The sequence below is a fragment of the Oncorhynchus masou genome, chromosome 9 (genome assembly GCF_036934945.1).
Source record: "Oncorhynchus masou masou isolate Uvic2021 chromosome 9, UVic_Omas_1.1, whole genome shotgun sequence".
Taxonomy (NCBI): domain Eukaryota; kingdom Metazoa; phylum Chordata; class Actinopteri; order Salmoniformes; family Salmonidae; genus Oncorhynchus; species Oncorhynchus masou.
The window spans coordinates 66,975,237-66,999,008 of record NC_088220.1 but is presented as its reverse complement, the minus strand read 5'-3'; the positions used below and the strand labels follow the sequence as shown (position 1 = coordinate 66,999,008).

At 41.0% G+C, this 23,772-nt stretch overlaps 3 protein-coding genes across 6 annotated transcripts; 2 read left to right on the top strand and 1 right to left on the bottom strand.

Annotated features, from left to right (window-relative positions):
* Positions 1-7: 7 nt before the first annotated feature.
* trappc4 (trafficking protein particle complex subunit 4) lies at positions 8-1,469 on the bottom strand. Its single transcript, XM_064975018.1, has 5 exons — positions 1,257-1,469; positions 924-1,098; positions 699-802; positions 467-593; positions 8-364 (listed from the first exon to the last, which is right to left on the bottom strand). The coding sequence occupies exons 1-5, from the start codon at positions 1,429-1,431 to the stop codon at positions 286-288; spliced, it is 660 nt and encodes a 219-aa protein (XP_064831090.1). The 5' UTR covers positions 1,432-1,469; the 3' UTR covers positions 8-285.
* A 156-nt stretch (positions 1,470-1,625) lies between these two features.
* LOC135546523 (small ribosomal subunit protein eS25-like) lies at positions 1,626-4,042 on the top strand. The gene is made up of 5 exons (XM_064975019.1): positions 1,626-1,735; positions 2,372-2,467; positions 2,586-2,769; positions 3,621-3,791; positions 3,978-4,042. Exons 1-4 carry the CDS (start codon positions 1,733-1,735, stop codon positions 3,785-3,787), a joined length of 450 nt encoding a protein of 149 aa, XP_064831091.1. The 5' UTR covers positions 1,626-1,732; the 3' UTR covers positions 3,788-3,791; positions 3,978-4,042.
* Positions 4,043-6,648: 2,606 nt separating this feature from the next.
* Positions 6,649-23,432, top strand: LOC135546520 (gamma-sarcoglycan-like). 4 transcript variants are annotated; one of them, XM_064975015.1, is made up of 9 exons: positions 6,649-6,935; positions 10,493-10,690; positions 15,565-15,669; positions 16,437-16,524; positions 17,329-17,445; positions 18,848-18,920; positions 19,063-19,186; positions 19,854-19,928; positions 20,625-23,432. In XM_064975015.1, the coding sequence occupies exons 2-9, from the start codon at positions 10,496-10,498 to the stop codon at positions 20,820-20,822; spliced, it is 975 nt and encodes a 324-aa protein (XP_064831087.1). In that variant the 5' UTR covers positions 6,649-6,935; positions 10,493-10,495; the 3' UTR covers positions 20,823-23,432. The 4 variants fall into 4 exon arrangements, with proteins under 4 accessions (XP_064831087.1, XP_064831086.1, XP_064831088.1 ...); XM_064975014.1 differs by having other exon boundaries at positions 6,650-6,935; positions 10,496-10,690; XM_064975016.1 differs by having other exon boundaries at positions 6,651-6,935; positions 10,496-10,690; positions 19,854-20,696.
* Positions 23,433-23,772: the final 340 nt, after the last annotated feature.

The following is a 23,772-nucleotide window of genomic DNA, read 5'->3' as shown; positions in this document are numbered from 1 at the left end:
GATGATAAATGTTACACAGTGGTGTTTATTCTTAAAGTATATACAAAAACAAAACATTCAGTATTTACATTGTATCCCAGTATAGCATATCATTCTCATACAAGTTATTCAACATTAGTTCTGAAATATCAGCACTGCTTGGAGACATGTTGACCCATATGCAGTGTACTATAGCCTCCCAGTCACAACAAACACAATTCAATGGATTGGCAGAAAAAGAAAAGAAACTGGAGCAATGGATACTCTGGATTTGCCTTCGTACACATTTTTCAGGTTTGTTTCTGCTCAAGATCCAGGTCCAAAGTTAGCAGCTTTCTCTGCTATCTCCAATGCACCCTTCAAATTCTGATCAAAGAGTTCACACCTGTAACAAGAGGGCAAAATATATCTCACCAGGGTTGCTCATCAATGACTTGGCTGACTCATGTGAGAGACAGAGGGCAGATATTTTACATGTGACAGTTACCTGATAGGCATCTCCAGAGAGTAGAAGGGGTTCTTGAGGGCGAAGTCTGAATAGATCTCGTAAATCTTCCTGAGGAGTGCGTCAATGCCAGACTGCCGGGGGTCTGCCAGCACAATGAACTTTATACCTGATTAAAAAAAGATGTTGGCAGATTTCGTTTTTCAAAACAAGAGCATTGCATGTAGACATCACATACAGTGACTGATAGCAGTGTTTGAATGCATGGCTTTACCAGTGAGTGTCTGAAAGCAGTGCAGTTTAAACATATCTGTCTCCAGCATCTCAATTCCTGAACTGCCAACTTCAGGGGACAGCTGTGAACCTATAGCAAACAACCTAGGAAAGAGTACAATACAACATGCAGCAAGATCATGGAAAAGCCTATGTCACCATAGATAAATTATTTATTCATGTTAGAGCAGACAGGTGTAATAACTTGAGAACTGCAACTACTTACGAATGAAACATTGAAGCCAACATCAGTTTTTCATTTGAACTCAAGCGAGCCCTTCCGAAACGTATGGACACCGGATAGTTTGTTGAGTCTTTCAAGTATTCGATGATCTCCTTCCCATCCGCCGTGAACTTGCCGTTGACATCCACTCCGTTGATGGACAGTAAAGCATGGCCCACTAAAATAATAGGAGTATGCGTGCACAATGTTAACAATAAATATAAACATGCACAATGCAACATTTGAGTTCCAACCATGACAGATTACCAGTTATCACTATATACATTTTGTAAGCCTTGATGTGATCAGTTGACTGTTGCTGACAACTTACTGTACCTCGGATTCCATCGCGTTGACCAAATGATACAACAACTTTCTCATCGTGGATCTTTAACACCAAATCTAAAGGATAGCTGAAAGTTTTCTCTGCTTCTGCTCTCGGTACATAATTGTCATACTGGTAAATTAATCCCCCAGCCTTATTTACAACATACACACTGAATATCGCCATCTTTGCCTGTTTCTGCACAGCTGACGAAATTGTCAGGTGACAGGAAATATTTCATACAAAATAAAATACAATCTTCAACAGAGGTAACTTTATCTGCGTGTTCATTCGTATTGTTTTTGTTTAAGATCGCATCTATATTTATTTCGCAGATCTTTTAATTATTAATTCTAAAACCAAGAAATAGAAAAAAATAACTACATTTCCCAGTACCGTACTTCAACATCCGCATGTACGGGTTCTCTTAGTGGCTGGTGCACGGGTTGAACGTCCTTTCACTCCGACATCTTGACGGTGGGACATCATGGTAAGGTCTTTAGCGTGGTTTTTCATTAAATTCGATGGCGAACAAAACATTTGACTCTGAAAATGTCTGTCTGAATAGATCAGGATGCGTAGTTGGAAAATATACTTCGTCCTGACCGTGGTTGTGGATGGAATGGCTCAGTTATACTAGTTGGATATGCTTGGGAGCTAGCTAACCTTACATGCGGCTGCCAGTGCTGATTGGGCACTGTATGATCAGACGACCATGGCCACATGTGTAGATATCTCAAGCCAACATTTCCCACCAAAATGTATCAATTGATGAGATTATGCAAACTGCACGCCAGTTCTCAGCAGACACTATTGGCCTAACTGAAGCCGGTTGTTAACTGACGTTAACAGGCTAGCTTTTAACATGTAACGTTAGCTAGGCCCTAGTTAGTTGGCTTCGGCTTATCTAACGTTTTACATTTGTTACACTAAAATGTTCAAAGATTAACATCATATTTGGTTAAATTCCAATTGAGGGACTCGTGGTTCCCTTTTTATTAGCGAACCATCTTATTACTGTTAGTGCACTGAACATTAGCTGGAAATGTTTAACTAGTTTTGGGAAATGTGTGGTGGTTAATTCAGCATCAGTTGGATAATGGTACTGCGATCTGTATTATTCCAGCCTCCTAAGGACGCCAAGGGGAAGGGGAAGGATTCTGGGAAGTCCAAAAAGGACAAGGATCCAGCCAACAAATCTGGAGGCAAAGCCAAAAAGAAGGTATGTCCTGGTATCAAATTTTTTGGGGTGGGAGTTTAGATATTCCTTTGGGGGTCATAATGGTTTAACTGTCAGGAGTGTGAGCAACATCATCAACTTCTCCATTTCCCCTGAGCAGAAGTGGTCCAAGGGAAAGGTGAGGGATAAGCTCAACAACCTGGTCCTCTTCGACAAGGCCACCTACGAAAAGTTGAACAAGGAAGTGCCCAACTACAAGCTCATCACACCAGCAGTCGTATCCGAGAGGCTAAAGATCAGAGGCTCTCTGGCCAGGGCTGCCCTCCAGGAACTGCTCAGCAAAGGTAAAACCCTGAACCCTACTCTGATTCCCAACCAGTGTTCACTGAGGGAATTTGGTGAAATTGGGAAGTAGTTGGGTAGCTAGATCTGACTTTAATGTAAGAAAAGTATGTATAGCAGTTACTGAACTCACATTTCAACATTTAGCTTTATTTTGGAGCCATAATATCAGAAGTGCAGATAGTATTGCTTGTCAGAATAAGCGGGCCCCATTTTGCATGAATTCCTTCCTGGTTTACTGCTCTGTCATGTCTCTACAATAGTGTAGTTTTTGGGGAGGCTACATTCTGTGGCAGTCTCCTGAGAGGATGTATATCTGGTTAAATTTTGAGCTTTGCTACAGTGAAACCCAGTAAGTCTACAAGGCACAGACTATATGGGTATGCCACAAAGCCAATGTAAAAAAATCTATTAAGCCTCATGTACATATCCCCATGTTTAACACTCTTCTCACTTGCCTTCCAAATGAAACACTAAATATTTTGGCGTTACTACAAAGCGAACACTTTCTAATGCACGTCAGTTCCCTTTAAAACATAACTTTTAACCCCAGTCGGCAGTAGTCTTCCTTCAAAGGAAGACACCAGCATTTTGCTTCACCCACTATAATGCCTGCTAAATATGTGATCAATAACATTTGATTTTGAAGATACTGTTGTTTTGGTAAACATTGGCTCTGATCAGTGACTACAAAGACTGGCACTGCAACTTGATGTCTGCTCTTTCAGGGTCATGTCTTGTGGATATTGCCTTAACATGTCAGGGTCGTGAATGGGTCAGTTGGTAATGTGGGACCATAGAACTTCAATATCTGTACAAAATAACTGACACGTTCCATTCTGCCACCCTCTAGGCATGATCAAGTTGGTGTCAAAACACAGATCGCAGGTGATCTACACACGTAACACCAAGGGTCCTGAGGAGGAGGGTGGCGTTGTGGTTCCAGACAAGCCAGACAAGCCTGAGAAGCCTGCTAAGGCATCAAAGGGAGAGAAGGGAGAGAAGGAAGAGAAAGCATAAACTGGTATGCATTATGCTAGTATTCCTGTTGGAACTAGCCTACATTGTATTAAAAATCACTGAAGATCGCTCACTACTATTCACTGTTGATTTTTAATGTTTTAGCATAAATGTGAACACATAACATGTTAACAGGGCATGTTGGAGGACTACTGCTAAGAATCCCATCTAAAACCATGTTTGTTTTCAGGTTGTGCTCTTGTGATTCCTGCATTCAGATGTGTGATGTAAGGTGAATAAAATTCTGAAAATACATTTGCATTACATTTTTTTGTATTCCTTTTAATATTCTCTGAGGAACCAATACATTTCTGCTTCTGTCCATGTTGGAGTCTACAGTGGATGGCTGTCGTCTGTGGACTCATCATTTTGAAGAGACTTTATAACTCCAGATATAGGGCAATGAGTCAGTTACATTTGGCTGGAGATCTGTGCATCTAGTTTCATTATAACTCCAATTGATATATTGTAACGTACACAGCAATTGCAGGATGCGCACTGATAGATTCACAACCTCATCTGCCACCATGAATTCCTCTGGCATCCCGCCTCGGAGTGACTTTAAAAAATATATATATTCCCTTTCAGAACTTATTGATTTATGTAAATAACTATGCTACGGTGGCCAAATGTCACATTTAATATTTGCATGTAATTTTATCTCAACTCTGGATTAACTTCTTAGTTTGTCCAGATGTGTTCATTATGAAACAAACCATCAGATAAGATGGGACTTGTTTTGAGTAGGGTAAAAATTGTCTCCATCGGCTCGGGACTGGAGCAAGTAAAATAAACGCATCAAATTACAAGACAAGTGTTTAAAGTGAAAATATATTTGAATACACAGTGCATTCGGGAACTTCAGACCCCTTGACTTTTTCCACAGTTACAGCCTTATTCTAAAATTGATTAAATTGTTTTTTTTTCCCCTCAATCTACACACTACCCCTTAAAGATAAAGCAAATGTATCAAATAAATTATCACATTTACATAAGTATTCAGACCTGTTACTTAGTACTTTGTTGAAGCCCCTTTGGCAGCGATTACAGCCTTGAGTCTTGGGTATGATGCGACAAGCTTGATACACCTGTTTGGAGTTTCTCCCATTATCTGCAGGTCCTCTCAAGCTCTGTCAGGTTGGATGGGGAGTGTCGCTGCACAGCTATTTTCAGGTTTCTCCAGAGATGTTCAATCAGGTTCAAGTCTGGGCTCTGGCTAGGCCACTCAACAACATTCAGAGGCTTTTCCCAAAGCCATTCCTGCATTGTCTTGGCTGTGTGCTTAGGGCTGTTGTCCTTTTGGAAGGTGAACCTTCACCCCAGTTTGAGGTCCTGGGCGCTCTAGCAGTTTTTCATCAAAGATCTATGTACTTTGCTCCGTCCATCTTTCCCTCGATCCTGACTATTCTCGCATTCCCTGCCACTGAAGCATTCCCACAGCATGATGCTGCCAGGTTTCCTCCAGATGTGACGCTTGGCATTCAGGCCAAAGAATTCAATCTTGGTTTCATCAGACCAGAGAATCTTGTTTTTCATGGTCAAAGAGTCCTTTAAGTGCCTTTTTGCAAACTCCATGCGGGCTGTCATGTGCCTTTTACTGAGGAGTGGCTTCTGTCTGGCCACTCTACCATAAAGGCCTGATGGGTGGAGAGCTGTAGAGGTGGTTGTCCTTCTGGAAGGTTCTCCCATCTCCACAGAGGAACTCGAGTTCTGTCAGAGTGACCATCAGGTTCTTGGTCATCTCCCTGACCAAGGCCCTTCTCTACAGATTGCTCAGTTTGGCCAGGTAGCCAGCTTTTGGAAGAGTTTTTTTGGTTCAGATCTTCTTCCATGTAAAAATGATGGAGGTCTCTGGGTTCTTGGTGACCTTCAATGCTGCAGAAATGTTTTGGTTCCTTTCCCAAGATCTATCCTCTCTCGGAGCTCTACGGACAATTCCTTTGACCTCTTGACTTGATTTTTGCTCTGACATGGACTGTCAACTGTGGGACCTTATATAAACAGGTGTGTGCCTTTCCGAATCAATCCGATTTAATATACCACAGGTGGACTCCAATCAAATTGTAGAAACATCTCAAGGATGATCAATGGGAACTGGATGCACCTGAGCTCAATTTCGAGTGTCATAGGAAAAGGTCTGAATACATGTAAATAAGGTGTTTCTGTTTTACATTTTTTATACATTTGCAAATATTTTTCAACTCTTTGCGTCATATTATTGTGTGTAGATTTGAGGAATTAAAAAAAAAAAAAAAAAAATTTTTAGAATAAGGCCATAACTAACAAAATGTGGAAAAGGTCAGGGGGTCTGAATACTTTCTGAATGCACTGTATTGTCCAACAAAATGCTTACTAGCAGGTTCCTTCTCGACATTGCAACACCAATAATAAAAGTTATGAATACAAACACAGTGGAGGCTCTTGAGGGGAGGATGGAGCTAATAGAATTACATCAAACACATATAAACTGTATTTGATGCCATTACACTTATACTGCTCCAGCCACTACCACAACCCTGTCCTCCCCAATTTAGGTGCCAGCCACCTGTGGAACATGATGTAAATGGTGGTAGAATAGAATAAGCATTTTAGCATAAGTACTTACTGTAATGTAGTCTGCCTGTTTCTTCTGTCACTGACAGCCCTCCATAAGACAAGCTATGTCTACCTGTCATATTGAAGCTGTCAAGAAGACCACCGCCAAACTCACTAGTGAAAGCTATAAGTGAAGCTTCTTAAATTAGACAAGCTCATGCTTTTCCAGACACTGGTATTCATGGAAGCTAAGGGCTCAAATCAGATTTTAGACAACTGTGATTTCCCTCCTTGACACTTTTGAAAGGATCCCAGACACCCTTCTGTATCTATGAGCAGTGGCTGCTCAGAGAGAGACATGATTTGAGAGGATAATCAAAAGAAGGGAAGCCCAAGGTAGAGAGAGGTACATTGGATATGCAGGAAGTGGGAGCGCCGTCCCTTGGTGATTAGTTGGGGCAGTTCCATGGCTAGGTTTTTTGCACGCAGTTGTTGAACGCCTGACAGACATCGGAGGCAAGGGCTCCACCGCTGCTACCCCTTTTACTGCTGCTGCTGCTTCAGAGGAGCTCTGTTTGCTACCGGAGAGGAAGCTTTGTCTCAGCACACAAAGGTAGGCAACATGCTCTGCTTTCTTAACTACTTAATGTCTTTGCTACTGTATGAGTTAGTGCTCTGTGAATATCTTCATCTTTTGAATGCTCTAGTGTTTCAACTCAAGTCTTTACAGTCTAACCTTTGACCTGTCTGCTAGTGACATCGGTGTCACTTCTTGATTTTTTGTTTCAATTTTTATAGAAAGAGAATATTGAATTTAAATGTAAGTGGATCCAATTTGTAAGTCGCTCTGGATAAGAGCGTCTGCTAAATGACTTAAATGTAATGTAAATTTATTTTCCCTGTTTCATGTGCTGGTAATAATTTTACCATACATGGTCAAGAATATTGGAAGACAGAAAAATGTTGTCAGTGTAACTCAGTTATAATTTATGTTAATTTCCCTTGTTACTGTATCATTCTGTTAATTAGTTTTGCTCATGTTATGTCCTGTGGCTCTTTTAAAATGTAGAACCCAATGCTATGCCCTATGTTTAGAAGTGGAAGCATTACAGCAGATGGGAGATATGGACACAGCAGCTTAGACAGACAAAACACTTAGCAGAGAACGGAGAGGGCTTGGCTTTCGATTGCCTTCTTTCTGACAGCTCACATCTGAGCTCCTCTGAGTATTGTTTGTTCCCCTGCAGTCTTTATAAGTGAACATCCTCCAGCTAACAATTTGAGAAAGTAATTTTTAACTCCCTCCCCGGCTTTGGAAGTTCTGCTGGTGCCTAATCAGGTCAAAGTGAGGTGCTAAGAGAAGCCTGGAATCTCAATTAGAGTCAGACCCTAGTGATTTAGACAGGCAGGCAGCAGTATACACAATACTGCTACAGCCCTTTAGCTTCACATGAGTGAAGACAGAACAGGGCAGTAAAAGCAGCATCACTGGTTTGAGGTTAATGGACAAGGGCCCCAAGATGAAAAAGCAACCGGAAAAGTCTGAGGTGAACTCAATACTCTTCATCACAGGAGGACAGTGAAATCTTATGGGACTATTGGGATTTTGAAATTACTTTTAAAACCCTTTCATGTGATTGGGCCTCATAAAGAACTGTTCAACTGCTAGGCTTGTGTTCTGTGAAAGGGACATGACTAGCATTTTGTTTCCTAAAGCACATTAGCCGAGGAGGATTCTTTCCATGGCAGTACAGTGGCGTGGTTGTTTAAGGAATGTTTATTTGGGTTGCTATGTGACTGGGCTGGCACTCTGAAACTGGAGTCTGAAAATCACCAGGATGCTCCCCTCTGTTTTAGCAGTAGACCACATCCTAATGCTTCTCTTTAAATTAATTGGGCAGAGAATTTTTTTTTTTACACCTCAATTAATATTTCAAAGTTATTCAACCTGTATTATTCATTTAGGCACTCCACAGAATATTTTTACAGTGTAATTGTTTTAAGACATGTATGCACTTTCTTAAATTCCTACTGCCAACACACTACATGGATGTCTCTCATTTATATACTATGAGGCTGTTTTTTAAAGCAAGGGTATAAGCCCTGTGTGCATGTTCTTTTTAGTCAGATGTAGTTTGTATTCACTATAAGACGGGTCAAGAGGAAACTCATTTTGGGAACTGTTGAAATCCAATTTGTCATTATGATTCATCCTGATGACTCAGTCAAATTAATAATACAAATGGTCATTGGTATGAAAAATAGCTATTCCACACAACAAGGATTACTTCTACAATTCCCTTGTGGAGGTAATCCTTGGGTTAGGTTTTTTTGCTACATTTGTGTTGTAGTGAAATAAGGGCTATTTATCACTGTTGGGCTCTGGAGCCAGTGTGACAGGTCCTAGGGAGAGGTGGATCCTGGTGGGGAGAGATACTCTGTATCCTTTATGCCAACACGCTTGCCAGTTTGCATGTTTATGGTAACAGCAGGAAACGAGCTGTTTATATACACAATGACTAGGAGTTATCATCTTCTCTGAAATATCTCTTCCTAGGGGACGGACCAAAGCAGGGAGCATGTATACTATTCATCCATTTACCTTTGAAATAGACACTAACATATACCGCTGATTCATTAATCATGTATTTATCTGAAAAGCCTTTGGCAAGTTTTATGGAATTGGAGGTTATAAATTTGGAGTTTTCTTTTCCACAAAAAGCATTAAAATTTTATTGTGTACCAAAATGTTGTCTTAACCATCAAAAATTATGAGTTATAATAATAAAACAAAGAGCTATAATAGCGCCACACATTACCAGTTAACTCCCCCAGCCTCTCCAGATAGGCCTAACCTTATCATTATTGGTTGGGAGCCAGCCAAATTACACTGAGGTGCTGTTCTGGCTCATGTCGGGATAGAATTATAGTCCACAATGAAAAGTTGATCTTTAAACATGATGGAAACCATGTTTACTTCTGCAATGAGGCGGAGCATCTGTACATATGTAAATCACCCAAGCTGCTATGTCTCCATTCCTGACTGGCATGAAACAAATCAACTATCTAGTTTTTATCAACAAGTTGAGATGTTAGTATGAAGTAAACAGCAGATCTTGGAGAAACTTGTCTGACTTGGTTGTTTGGAATGGTTTGTTAATTAAACGTGTGCATTTGGCAGTATTGGTGTCGACCACTAGAGGCTGGTGAGGGGAGGACGGCCCATAGTAATGTCTGGAATGGAGTAGATGTTCCATTCCATCTACTCAGTTCCAGCCATTACTATGAGCCGCCCTCCCCTCACTAGCCTCCACTGGTGCCGACAGAGATTAAATGAATTTAACAGATTCATTCATTTGTATCACCTTTATCGGTCACATTTAATCATTGTGCCTGTGTTTTCTTTACACACACTCAAAGAGAGTTAAACATGATTCTAGGATTCAGTGTGGAGATTATTTGGTGAATGGGGTTGTTTCATTGTCATTGATCGTGAAAGGCATTTTATTTAGCTATTGTCTACAACTCAATACATTTTCTTCTGGCATTGCCTTGAATGAAAGTATGAATGTTGATTAATACATTTAATGTGACACCAGCCCTGGCTCCATTCCTGTAGGGCAAAAAAAGCTATGGCTATGTACTCAGCTGTCACAGCCTATATTCTCATCGCATCCTTGTGAAATATATTACTCATGTTTTCTCTGCTCTTATATGACATGAATGTGAAGAAGCAGCAATGCCTTTGCCATTTAGATCTCTGGTATTGTTGATTTATATAAGCATGCATTCCGACAGAACCCAAGAATCACGCTCGGTTCAGTTTAATTTAGTCTGGACTTAAAACGAAAGCCAGTGGAATGAGAAGGAGTTTTCGCTCTCTTGCTGTTAGCCATCTTTAATAATTGTTGGAAATATACTAAAGTTTTTCATCAGTGTTCTGGCCAGATATTCAGCTGATCAGTAGTAGCGTAGGTGTTTAGAATAATAAGAACAGGTTTTGTACTGTACATGGTTGCTTATGTTATGAGGCAATTTCCATAAGATGAAGCATGATGATGATGATGATGATTTTTATAAAGAGCTGCCACTTCAGGGTGATGTATAGTTGATGTCAAACATGTCCATTGATTTAAACTACCTCTTTTCATGTCCCTGTGTTTTCCCCAGCAGATGGTGAGGGAGCAGTATGTCACCCCCACCCAGGACAGCAGTGTCGCTGCCCCGGTCCCTGACTCCATCAATAAGATCGGGATCTACGGTTGGAGGAAGCGCTGCCTATACCTGTTTGTCCTGCTGCTCATCATCATCCTCACCGTGAACTTTGCCCTCACCATATGGATCCTCCGGGTCATGTGGTTAAACACAGTATGTGGGGTCACTTAGCTCTAATTCATTCATAACACATGCTGCCTGACCGTTACAGTAGACTACACACAGACTGTTTGGCGCTTGTATGGACAAAACGGCATATAATCTTTCCTGTATCAATGAAAATGTGAGATGTTTGTTATTGAGACCTTGTCTACATTCTGATTGTGCCCACATTTCTAGACAGTTGTAGACAATCAAAACACACATTGTGATCAGATCATCCTGCCCACCTCCTTCAGTAGTCAGAGACACATTGTGTCTGGATATCTTACAAGTGTAGAAAGATCTGGACAGAAACCATTTAAATCATCATTATTCTGCCGTCAAAAATCCTTGACAGGTGGCACCATTAACTGACTACTTCAATATGTGTCTTACAATAAATTCATATTATTTTAAAAGAATAGCTGTGAAATCATTTGCATAAAGGAAGAGACCAGGAAATCTGGTCGCAAGGCAGACACAGTTTATTATTTTTAAGTTCTCATTAAGTTCTCATTTACAACTGCGACTTAGTTGTAAAGTTAAAGCAAAGCAGGGTGACACAAACAACAGAGTTACACATGGGATAAACACACGTACAGTCAATAACACAAAAGAAAAGTATTTTTACAGTGTGTGAAAATGTAGTAAGATTATGGAGGTAAGGCAATAAATAGGCCATAGTAGAGAAATAATAAAACATTTGCAATTAAACACTGGAGTGATGGATGTGCAGGAGATGAATATGCAAGTAGAGATACTGGGGTGCAAAGGAGCAAATAATATGGGGATGAGGTAGTTGGGTGGGCTTTTTACAGATGGGCTGTGTACAGGTTCAATGATTGGTAAGCTGCTCTGACAGCTGATGCTTAAAGTTAGTGAGGGAGATATAAGACTCCAGCTTCAGTGATTTTTGCAATTCGTTCCAGTCATTGGCAGCAGAGAACTGGAAGGAGAGGCGGCCAAAGGAGGAATTGGCTTTGGGGGTGACCAGTGAGATATACCTGCTGGAGCGTGTGCTACGGGTGGGTGCTGCTATGGTGACCAGTGAGCTGAGATAAGGCGGGGCTTTACCTAGCAGAGACTTGTAGATGACCTGGAGACAGTGGGTTTGGCGACGAGCATGAAGCGATGGCCAGCCAATGAGAGCGTACAGGTCGCAGTGGTGGGTAATATATGGGGCTTTGGTGACAAAACGGATGGTATTGTGATAAACTGCATCCAATTTGTTGAGTAGAGTATTGGAGGCTATTTTATAGATGACATCGCCGAAGGATCGGTAGGATGGTCAGTTTTACGAGGGTATGTTACGCTGTATGAGTGAAGGATGCTTTGTTTTGTGATGCCGATTCTAGATGTTATTTTGGATTCGAGATGGTTAATGTGAGTCTGGAAGGAGAGTTTACAGTCTAGCCAGACACCTAGGTATTTGTAGTTGTCCACATATTCTAAGTCAGAACCGTCCAGAGTAGTGATGCTGGACGGGTGGGCAGGTGCGGGCAATGATCGGTTGAAGAGCATGCACTTAGTTTTACTTGCATTTAAGAGCAGTTTGAGGCCACGGAAGGAGAGTTGTATGGCATTGAAGCTCGTCTGGAAGTTAGCTAACACAGTGTCCAAAGAAGGGCCAGAAGTATACCGAATGGTGTCGTCTGGTTAGAGGTGGATCAGAGAATCACCAGCAGTGAGAGCGACATCATTGATGTATACAGAGAAGAGAGTCGGCCTGAGAATTGAACCCCGTGGCACCCCCATAGAGACTGCAAGAGGTCCGGACAACAGGCCTTCCGATTTGACACACTGAACTCTATCAGAGAAGTAGTTGGTGAACCAACCATTGACAGAGTCGAAAGCCTTGGCCAGGTCGATGAATACGGCTGCACAGTAATGTCTCTTATCGATGGCGGTTATGATATCGTTTGGGACCTTGAGTGTGGCTGAGGTGCACCCATGACCAGCACTGAAACCAGATTGCATAGCAGAGAAGGTACGGTGGGATTCGAAGTGATCGGTAATCTGTTTGTTAACTTGGCTTTCGAAAACCTTAGAAAGACAGGGTAGGATAGATATAGGTCTGTAGCAATTTAGGTGTAGAGTGTCTCCCCTTTTGAAGAGGGGGTTGACCGTGGCAGCTTTCCGATCTTTGGGAATCTCAGACGATACGAGAGGTTGAACAGACAAGTAATAGGGGTTGCAAAAATTACAACAATACTGAATGAACAATGAACACTTTTATTTTAACTTAATATAATACATCAATAAAATCAATTTCGTCTCAAATAAATAATGAAACATGTTCAATTTGGTTTAAATAATGCAAAAACAAAGTGTTGGAGAAGAAAGTAAAAGTGCAATATGTGCCATGTAAAAAAGCTAACGTTTAAGTTCCTTGCTCAGAACAAGAGAACATATGAAAGCTGGTGGTTCCTTTTAACATGAGTCTTCAATATTCCCAGGTAAGAAGTTTTAGGTTGTAGGACTATTTATTTTTATACGATTTGTATTTCATATATCTTTGACTATTGGATGTTCTAATACGTACTTTAGTATTGCCAGCCTAATCTTGGGAGATGATAGGCTTGAAGTCATGAACAGCGCAATCCTTGAAGCATTTGGCGAAGAGCTGCTGGCAAACACAGGAAAGTGCTGTTTGAATGAATGCTTACGAGCCTGCTGCTGCCTTCCACCGCTCAGTCAGACTGCTCTATCAAATCATAGACTTAATTATAATATAATAACACACAGAAATATGATCCTTAGGTCATTTGGTCAAATCTGGAAACTATCATTTTGAAAACAAAACAATTATTCTTTCAGTGAAATATGGAACTGTTCCGTATTTTATCTAACGGGTGGCATCCATAAGTAAAAGAAATTCTGTTACATTGAACAACCTTCAATGTTATGTCATAATTATGTAAAATTCTGGAAAATTAGTTCGCAACGAGCCAGGCGGCCCAAACTTTTGCATATACCCTGACTCTGCGTGCAATGAACGCAAGAGAAGTGACACAATTTGCCTAGTTAATATTGCCTGCTAACATGAATTTCTTTTAGCTAAATATGCAGGTTTAAAAATATATACTTCTGTGTTGTGATTTTAAGAAAGTTGTTGATGTTTATGGTTAGGCACATTCGTGCAAGGATTGTAGCTTTTTTGCAATGGCGCTTTTGTTAAATCATCGTCCGTTTGGCGAAGTTGGCTGTCTTTGTTAGGAAGAAATGGTCTTCGCAACGAGCCAGGCGGCCCAAACTGCTGCCGATATCCTGACCCCGTTGCACAGAACGCAAGAGAAGTGACACAATTTCCCTAGTTAAAAGAAATTCATGTTAGCAGGCAATATTAACTAAACATGCAGGTTTAAAAATATATACTTGTGTATTGATTTTAAGAAAGGCATGGATGTTTATGGTTAGGTACACATTGGTGCAATGACAGTGCTTTTTTCGCGAATGCGCTAGCTAGCAATGCTAGCTAGCACCTTACCTCGTCTCCTTGCTGCACTCGCATAACAGGTAGTCAGTCTCGTGGAGTGCAATGTAATCCGCCATAATCAGTGTCCAAAAATGCCGATAACCGATTGTTATGAAAACTTGAAATCGGCCATTCCGATTAATCGGTCAACCTCTAGTCGAAAGCCTTGGCCAGGTCGATGAAGGTGGCTGCACAGTGTTGTCTTTTATCGATTGCGGTTATTATATAATTTAGGACCTTGAGCGTGGCTGAGGTGCACCCATGACCAGCTCGGAAACCAGATTGTATAGCGGAGAAGGTACGGTGGGATTGAAAATGGTCGGTGATCTGTTTTGTTAACTTGGCTTTCGAAGGCTTTAGAAAGGCAGGGTAGGATAGATATAAGTCTATAACAGTTTGGGTCTAGAGTGTTTCCTCCTTTGAAGAGGGGGATGACCACGGCAGCTTTCCAATCTTTAGGGATCTCAGACGATACGAAAGAGAGGTTGAACAGGCTAGTAGTCGGGGTTGCTACAATTGCGGCGGATAATTTTAGAAAGAGAGGGTCCGGATTGTCTAGCCTGGCTGATTTGTAGGGGTCCAGATTTTGCAGCTCTTTCAGAACATCAGCTATGTGGATTTGGGTGAAGGAGAAATGTGGAGGCTTGGGCAAGTTTCTGTGAGGGGTGCAGAGCTGTTGACCAGGGTAGGGGTAGCCAGGAGGAAAGCATGGCCAGCCAGTAGACAGATAACAGACACATTTTAATACCATGTGTAGACACATTTCTGGAAATGTGGGCATAACCAGAAAGTAGACAAGATCAGAACAAAGGACTAATGTTAGCACCAGGTATAAAGGGGGCTTTGGGGTAACTGAAACAACACAACACACCCTGGGAATATAGTGACTGCATTGGCAGAGCAAACAAATCTCTGCTGCTTTAGTTTGAATTTAGCCTCAGCCCTGGAGGGTATAGACACATGTCTCTTATCCTTGGCATCCAATTGCTGCCTGATGGGACGAATCAAATTCAATATTTCCCCTCTAGTTGGGTAAGCTTAGTTTTATACACATTTCATGATTTCTCCGTCCTTTTGGAATATAGCCTGAGAGAAGTAGTTATTAGATGGAATTGAAATCAGATTCTGCTTTTGTTTCACACTATTGGATCATTATCAAAGTCACTATTGCCTGGGGTGCTATGAATCATATATTCACTGCAGTATGGTTAACTCCCAACACTAAACCAGCAGAGAACGTCACCTGAAATAGATTCACTCACCATCCAGAATTAAAAACAACACATGGTGTCACAAAAATCCTTGGGGACACTATGGTCATGGTTAGTGAGTTCATTTGTTGCATTATACCCTGTGCAAAGTCTTTTCTCTGATGTATTGTTGAGTTAATTCGTTCTGCTTGTCATTTGAGGAAGGGATGGGACATCTAAAAGTAACAGCGGAGGGAGTGAGGCTTGAGGACGGCAAGTCAGAGTTCCTCTGTCCTCTCTACACCCAAGAGATCCACTCCAGAGTGGTAAGCAAACAGGCTCCTACACTCCTCTTCCTTCTTCTCTTCGTCCTTCTCCTGATCCTCCTCCTCAAACGCCCACACCCAGTCCAATAGGTTTTTGTGGAATAAAGTGGTCTGTCTGCCCAAGCTCTGACTCACTGTCAGGAAACCATAGAGATCAAAGTTGTTTGTTTGTTGAGCGGTTCCTGTTAAGAATGCTGGGCAATTACATCAAAACAACTTTTCTGAGGCATAGTCATTAAATTCTGTGTTTTTTTATATCACTCTCTTGCGTAGTTGGGAAATGTGTCTTACTCAATGAGCTTTGGCAGTCCCTGTGGATGCACAGTGCAGCGAGTTCCTTATTAACCTCCTGAATATTTGTGGTGGAAAACAGTTGGTGTGCAGCAGATGGCAACACTTTGCAGCAGTTGTTTAAATGTTATGGTTTTTCCTCACTCTATCTTTATGAGCTTCATTAAAAAGGAAATGTATTCACCATATATGGACTGACACATTCATCAATGAAGTCTACAGTTTCTAACGAGATTCAGAGTTCATTATATACAACCTGATTTTCACAACCTCCCCAAATAGGTTACATCTGTTTAGCCCATTGTAACTAAATAGTGTTTTCTGGAAGGTAAGAGGGATGACCAGGTACTTGAACCTGTGAGCAGAATGATACATTTTGTAGCATTCAAAATGTTCAATTACAGTCCTGTCCAGTGATAACTGATAATAACGTGCACAGGACGCTCATTGATGACCGAAGAGTTATTTTCTTCCAGGACTCCTCTCTCTTGGTGCACTCCTCTGAAAACGTCACTCTCAATGCCCGCGATGAAAATAATGATGTCACAGGAAGTCTCTCCGTAGGTAAGAGGACAGAAAACACACATACCTACTCACATAAATCATGCTGGCGATGTTCATATAGATTAAACTATTCAACTGGTATGTGGAGAATTCAGCAATGTCATTAATGGACTTGTCCTGCAGCTATACTGTATGTAATACAACATTAGCAATGACAAAAACGCATATCCCCTTTCATATTCCATCAGATTGCCATTAAAACCGCATTTAATCAAAAACACAGCTTTCTATCATAAGCACCAGAATGGCCTATCTGTTACACCAAGGCCCTCAGGCCTACAGAGACTATTATTTGCACACTTTTTATGGCTGGCCAGCGGGGTTCGTTGACGAGTGTACCATAATTAGAGGGGTAACAAACGACTTAACTAATTATTGTATTTCACGAGGCAGTTATGTATTCTAGGTTGTTATGCCATAAAAGGCATTGACCCATCTGTGACTCTCTGTGAAGGAAGTTTAAGACCGTTGAAGACCAGTTATTTGGTCTATTCCCCCTCAGACTTAAGTAGTTTGGAAAGAACATCTTGTTCTGTTCTTCTATAGAAGATGGTATTGAAGTGTTTTAAATATCTCACTGCCCAGAGGCAGTTGTACAGTAGGTATACCTGCAACCTTTGCTTTTTTTTCCTATGAGAGAGGTGACAAAGTGGAAAAATTCATTCAAATGTTAAAGCTGCGTGCATAATTTAGATGTTTTAGTGATACAGCATATAATATCTCAATTATTTTAAGCCTATGTCTCCTGTTCCCACAGCTTTGACTGCTTCTGGTCTCTAATAATTGTCCCTGGTGTCATTTCAGGTCCAGATGTGGCCCAGGGAAATGCACCGAATTTTGTCATCAGCTCCAACACCAAGATGCTGTTTTCTGCAGATGACAAAGAGGTGGTTGTTGGAACAGACAAACTTCGTGTTACAGGTACAATCATGTCTGCAGTGTCAGTGTCTGTCACAACCGTCGTAAGCATACTCAGACCAAAGCGCAGCGCGATATGAGTTCCACATTTTTTATTATAAGTGAACCGCACAACAAAACAACAAAGAATAAACGAAACGTGACATTTTGGAGTGCTCACTGTCAACAACACAAAAACAAGATCCCACAAAACACAGTGGGGAAATGGCTGCCTAAATATGATCCCAATCAGAGACAATGGTAAACAGCTGCCTCTGATTGGGAATCATACCAGGTCAACATAGAAACAAAACACCCTAGATAGGGACACCCACTCTAGTCACACCCCGACCTAACCAAAATAGAGAATAAAAAGGCTCTCTATGATCAGGGCGTGACAGTGTCACACCACTTAGCCCATATATGTGTATACAGCATTCCAGATAGGACATACGAACATGGTTTTCATTCATTTTCTTGTAATTTAAAGGAATGAGAGCAATGTACTGAATCACTCAGTATTTTTCTTACACACCATGTCAAATAAAAAGTAATGACTTTGATAATGACTGGACTGGAGCAGCCAAGTTGTCCTTGAAAAGGTAATATTTTATAATATAACGTAAATTGGAGCTAACTAATGCTACATGCTCAAGTTGCCTATTTTCCTTAAATATCTTTGTTGTGTCCAGTTTTAGAATTGGTGGGAGGTCAGTGCCCTCATTCTGTGTGGGGTAATTAGCTGAAGAGAGTGCCCGTTGGTACCTTCATTATATCTCAGTCATCTGGACCCTGACTGACCGCTGAACGGTGACGTTCATTTCACTTTAGCAAGACACTGAATGCTATAATGCAACAGCAGAAATACAGAGCAGAAGTTAACACAACCTTCGCCAAAAAAACATGCACAAACAGAACAAAGCTAAAGTTGTGTATACTGTCACAATAGCACTCTAAGACCTAGTGAGGCTCTATAGTGTAATGTCAAGTGAGCAGCTTTGCATGCTATGGTAACATACGATTGGCAAAGGCTGATGGTAATAATGATATAATTAGCTAGGCAAGGGAGCTGTCACCCATAGTGATTAAAGCACTGTACACATATTCTCTCTCCTTCAATACAGGGGGTTGGAGGTGACTGAGCCAGTGCACATGTCATCCTCTCGCTAACACCAGATGACAAGCACCTAGGGAAACAATTGACAGTCAAAAACTGTAGAACCACTCACAATACATAGTAGAATTAAATAGAACACTATTTAATGACTAAGTGGCTTTGGAAAAAAGTATCTGCTAAATGGCATTTATTATTATTATTATTATGTATTATTATTATATATGATATTATATTACAATATGTAACATGTATCTCCAATGATCTTTCATTGTAATTAACTATCCACTTACTGTGTTTGTTTTTATTTAGGTCCAGAAGGTGCTCTGTTTGAACACTCTGTAGAGACGCCCCTGCTTAGAGCTGAGCCCTTCAAAGACTTGAGGTAGATGTTGGATCTAATAATCACTGACCTCTTGGAAGAGGCCGATATGAAATATGAACTCTTAATTCCATGCAATTTGTTGATTCTTTCATCACAGTCACACGTGGAACTGATCAAACTGATGTTCTCCTGTGTGTTCCAGGCTGGAGTCTCCAACCCGCTCTCTCAGCATGGATGCACCAAAGGGAGTCTTTGTCAAAGCACTGGCCGGGAACATCGAGGCGGCATCTAACATGGATATTCTATTGCACTCCAGTGAAGGACTGGTGAGGCAATGTGTGATTTACTTGCTATTGACTGACAGTACTGTACTTACATTTTACACTACATGTGGCAGAGACATGTACATTTACTCACTGGCCTTGATATTTATAAATAGCAGTGATGCTGTCCCCTAGTGGCATGTAAATGTATTACAGTAGTGTTGTGTAAATGTATGTGTTTCAGCAGTGGCGTGTAAATATATGTGTTTCAGCAATGGCTTGTAAATGTATGTGTTTCAGCAATGGCTTGTAAATGTGTGTGTTTCAGCAGTGGCTTGTAAATGTATGTATTTCTGCAGTGGCGTGTAAATGTGTGTGTTTTTGCAGTGGCGTGTAATGTATGTGTTTCTGCAGTGGCGTGTAATGTATGTGTTTCTGCAGTGGCGTGTAATGTATGTGTTTCTGCAGTGGCGTGTAATGTATGTGTTTCTGCAGTGGCGTGTAATGTATGTGTTTCTGCAGTGGCGTGTAATGTATGTGTTTCTGCAGTGGCGTGTAATGTATGTGTTTCTGCAGTGGCGTGTAAATGTATGTGTTTTTGCAGTGGCGTGTAATGTATGTGTTTCTGCAGTGGCGTGTAAATGTATGTGTTTCTGCAGTGGCGTGTAAATGTATGTGTTTCAGCAATGGTATGTTCTGCGTCTGACCCCGCCCTTTGTTGTCTGTGTAGGTGATTCTGGATGCCGAGACGGTGCGTCTGCCGAGTCTCCCCCTGGGACATGGAGGGGTGTCTGGAAACGCTCAGGTACTCTACGAAGTGTGCGTCTGTCCTAGCGGAAAGCTCTTCCTGTCCAAGGCTGGGGTCACCTCCATGTGCAGCGAAAGCCAAGAGTGCTAGCAAGTGTATTTGCCATCAGATTATACCATATTGAATGAAAATGCCTTTAAATTGGGTACTCTGACACACTTTCATATAAAGCAAAAAAACACAACTTTTCAATTCTGAACAAAACTGCCAGTTGAACTGCAGACATATCCTCCTAAGTAATTTATCTATGGTGCATTTTATTGATGGAAGTTACATTTGAGACTATTTTACTATGTAACTGAAACAGTGACATGACAACTTTATACCACATTAATAAGTGGCTTACTTCTGCCGAATAGTTATTGATACCATTTTATGTTTACACTGAGTTGAGATTATTGTTTATTTTGTAATTACGGTATTATGGCTGGGCAATGAGGAGCTGGTTAACAGATTATATCCTATGCAATATGTTTTATGTGGGCCCGGTTTCCTGGACCCAGGTGAAGCTTAGTTCACAATGGAGAATCTCCCAATGAAAGTGATTTTTAGTGTAGGCTTCATCTGGGTCTGTGTATTAATGTTGGACAAATGGAGAGAAAAGGATGATATGATCTAGTCTGTAGATACACTGGGTATACCAAACACCATCCTAATATTGAGAACAGCCTCATGGTGTCAATTGTTCCACAGGGATGCTGGCCCATGATGACTCCATGTTTCCCACAGTTGTGTCAAGTTGGCTGGATGTCCTTTGGGTGGGTCATTCTTGATAGACATGGGAAACTGTTGAGCATGAAAAGCCCAGCATCATTGCAGTGCACCTGGCACCTACTACCATACTCCGTTCAAAGTCACTTACATCTTGTGTCTTGCCCATTCACCATCTGAATGGCACACACACAATCCATGTCTCGAGGCTTGAAAATGCTTATTTAACCTGTTTCCTCCTCTTCATCTACACTAATTGAGGTGGATTTAGCAAGTGACATCAATAAGGGATCATAGCTTTCACCTGGATTCACCTGGTCAGCCTATGTCATGGAAAGAGCAGGTGTTCTTAATGTTTTGTATACAAATGCAACCTAGTTATGGTCTAAGAAAGATAATATAAAATAGAGGTACAGTTGAGTGTGTTTGTGTTACACATTCATTATGCAACGTTAAGCAATCTGATACATCTGTTGCTAGAGATTTTAAAAAGGGACTGTTTTCCCAAGTACTTAATTTCCTCTCCCAGTTCACCAGCTGCCACTGTGTTTCTGTAGTTCTTTTCATTCGTGCATTTCTGTTTGCTTAACATTGCAGAATGAATGTGTTACACAATCTGATACATCCAATCCTGCTGCTAGAGATTTTAAAAAAGTGACTGTGTTTTTCCAAGTACTTAATTTAATCTCACAGTTCACCAGCTGCCACTGTGTTTCTGTTGTTTTTTAAATGTATGCATTTATTGTGTGAAATGTATTTATTTTTATGTTTTTTTTTTATGTGTGGCCATATATCACAAACCCCCGAGGTGCCTTATTGCTATTATAAACTGGTTAACAACATAATTATAGAAGTAAAAATAAAATTTTTGTCATACTCGTGGTATACAGTCTAATATACCACGGCTGTCATCCAATCAGCATTCTGGGCTCGAATCACCCAGTTTAGATTAGTCAGTCAAACTAATCAGTATACTGTAAGTAATAACTTTGCAAGAATAGAAAATTAAAGGGATAGTGTGACATTTTGGCAACTAAGCCCCTTGTTCTATTTACCCAGAGTCAGATGAACTCATGAATACCATTTGTATGTCTCTGCGTGCAGTATGAAGGAAGTTGAAGGTACTTTCTGGAATCATTGCTAACTAGTGCTGTGACTGGAAGTGTACAGGAACGGCTAGCATGCATTTTCATAAATCTCTCAAATTTGCTACATTTTCTTTTTCAATACATGGTTGTGTTTCTATCTCCTTCCTTGGTATAGGCCATGACATTAAATATGCTATGATGTCAAACTTCTAATCCTATTGCACTGCAATACTGTAGCCTACCCATAGCCAACTGTCACATACTGTCAAGGTTACCAGTCTATTTACTTTTGCGCATGCTTGGCTATTGAATTAACAATTGATAAATGGTAGCCTACTATCTGTTATGTGGCGGAAATAATTTAAACCAGTTATGTCAGAAAAGGAAACGCGTCCTGCAATGTGATTATGATGTAGGCCTATATAATACAAGTAAAATAAACACATTAGATGACATGCTGCTATGCAATCTCTTTACCAATGCATCTGTTTTATCATTAGGCCTACGTTTTGTTTTTATTAGCCTATCATCATTATAAATCCCGTACATCAAACACCTCCCATTTTCCCCAAATGAGCAATAAACCTATTTGTTGCAATGCAGTTGATCAACCGTCTAAAACTTGTGTACACAAATCTTTTGAGATTTGCGTGGAGATAGGCACCTTCCTGTCATGTTCACAATTGATAAATACCAATCTTTGCAGGAAAACTAGCGCTCGCAAGGTTCAGAGTATTTTTCTTGCATATGCCCCTGTAGCCTATGTGTTCTATTTTAGGGAATATTTATTGTACATTTTGATTTTAGAAAAAAAAAATGGTAGCTTCTTAGTTATCTTGTCACGACCTTGACTGTAATATAGATTCTAATGCGTTACTGTTCACCCATGTTGTATACATGTTCGCTTGTTGTCCTTATACAGTAAATATTCTAGGATTGTCAGTGAAGTTGATGTTTTGATAAAATTGTGGAACATGTTTGCCAGGTTTTGTATGTTTGAATAAAACATTTGTGCTATTCTTGTAAAAAAGCTCCTGTCTTTTTAACATAATAACATGTATATACAGTGGGGAGAACAAGTATTTGATACACTGCCGATTTTGCAGGTTTTCCGACTGACAAAGCATGTAGAGGTCTGTAATTTTCCATACTCCTCCATACAGACTTTCTCCAGATCCTTCAGGTTTCGGGGCTGTCGCTGGGCAATACAGACTTTCAGCTCCCTCCAAAGATTTTCTATTGGGTTCAGGTCTGGAGACTGGCTAGGCCACTCCAGGACCTTGAGATGCTTCTTACGGAGCCACTCCTTAGTTGCCCTGGCGGTGTGTTTTGGGTTGTTGTCATGCTGGAAGACCCAGTCACGACCCATCTTCAATGCTCTTACTGAGGGAAGGAGGTTGTTGGCAAAGATCTCGTGATACATGGCCCCATCCATCCTCCCCTCAATACGGTGCAGTCGTCCTGTCCCCTTTGCAGAAAAGCATCCCCAAAGAATGATGTTTCCACCTCCATGCTTCACGGTTGGGATGGTGTTCTTGGGGTTGTACTCATCCTTCTTCTTCCTCCAAACACGGCGAGTGGAGTTTAGACCAAAAAGCTCTATTTTTGTCTCATCATACCACATGACCTTCTCCCATTCCTCCTCTGGATCATCCAGATGGTCATTGGAAAACTTCAGACAGGCCTGGACATGCTCTGGCTTGAGCAGGGGGACCTTGCGTGCGCTGCAGGATTTTAATCCATGGTGGTGTAGTGTTGGTTTTCTTTGAGACTGTGGTCCCAGCTCTCTTCAGGTCATTGACCAGGTCCTGCCGTGTAGTTCTGGGCTGATCCCTCACCTTCCTCATGATCATTGATGCCACACGAGGTGAGATCTTGCATGGAGCTCCAGACCGGGGGTGATTGACAGTCATCTTAATCTTCTTCCATTTTCTAATAATTGCGCCAACAGTTGTTGCCTTCTCACCAAGCTGCTTGCCTATTGTCCTGTAGCCCATCCCAGCCTTGTGCAGGTCTACAATTTAACCCTGATGTCCTTACAC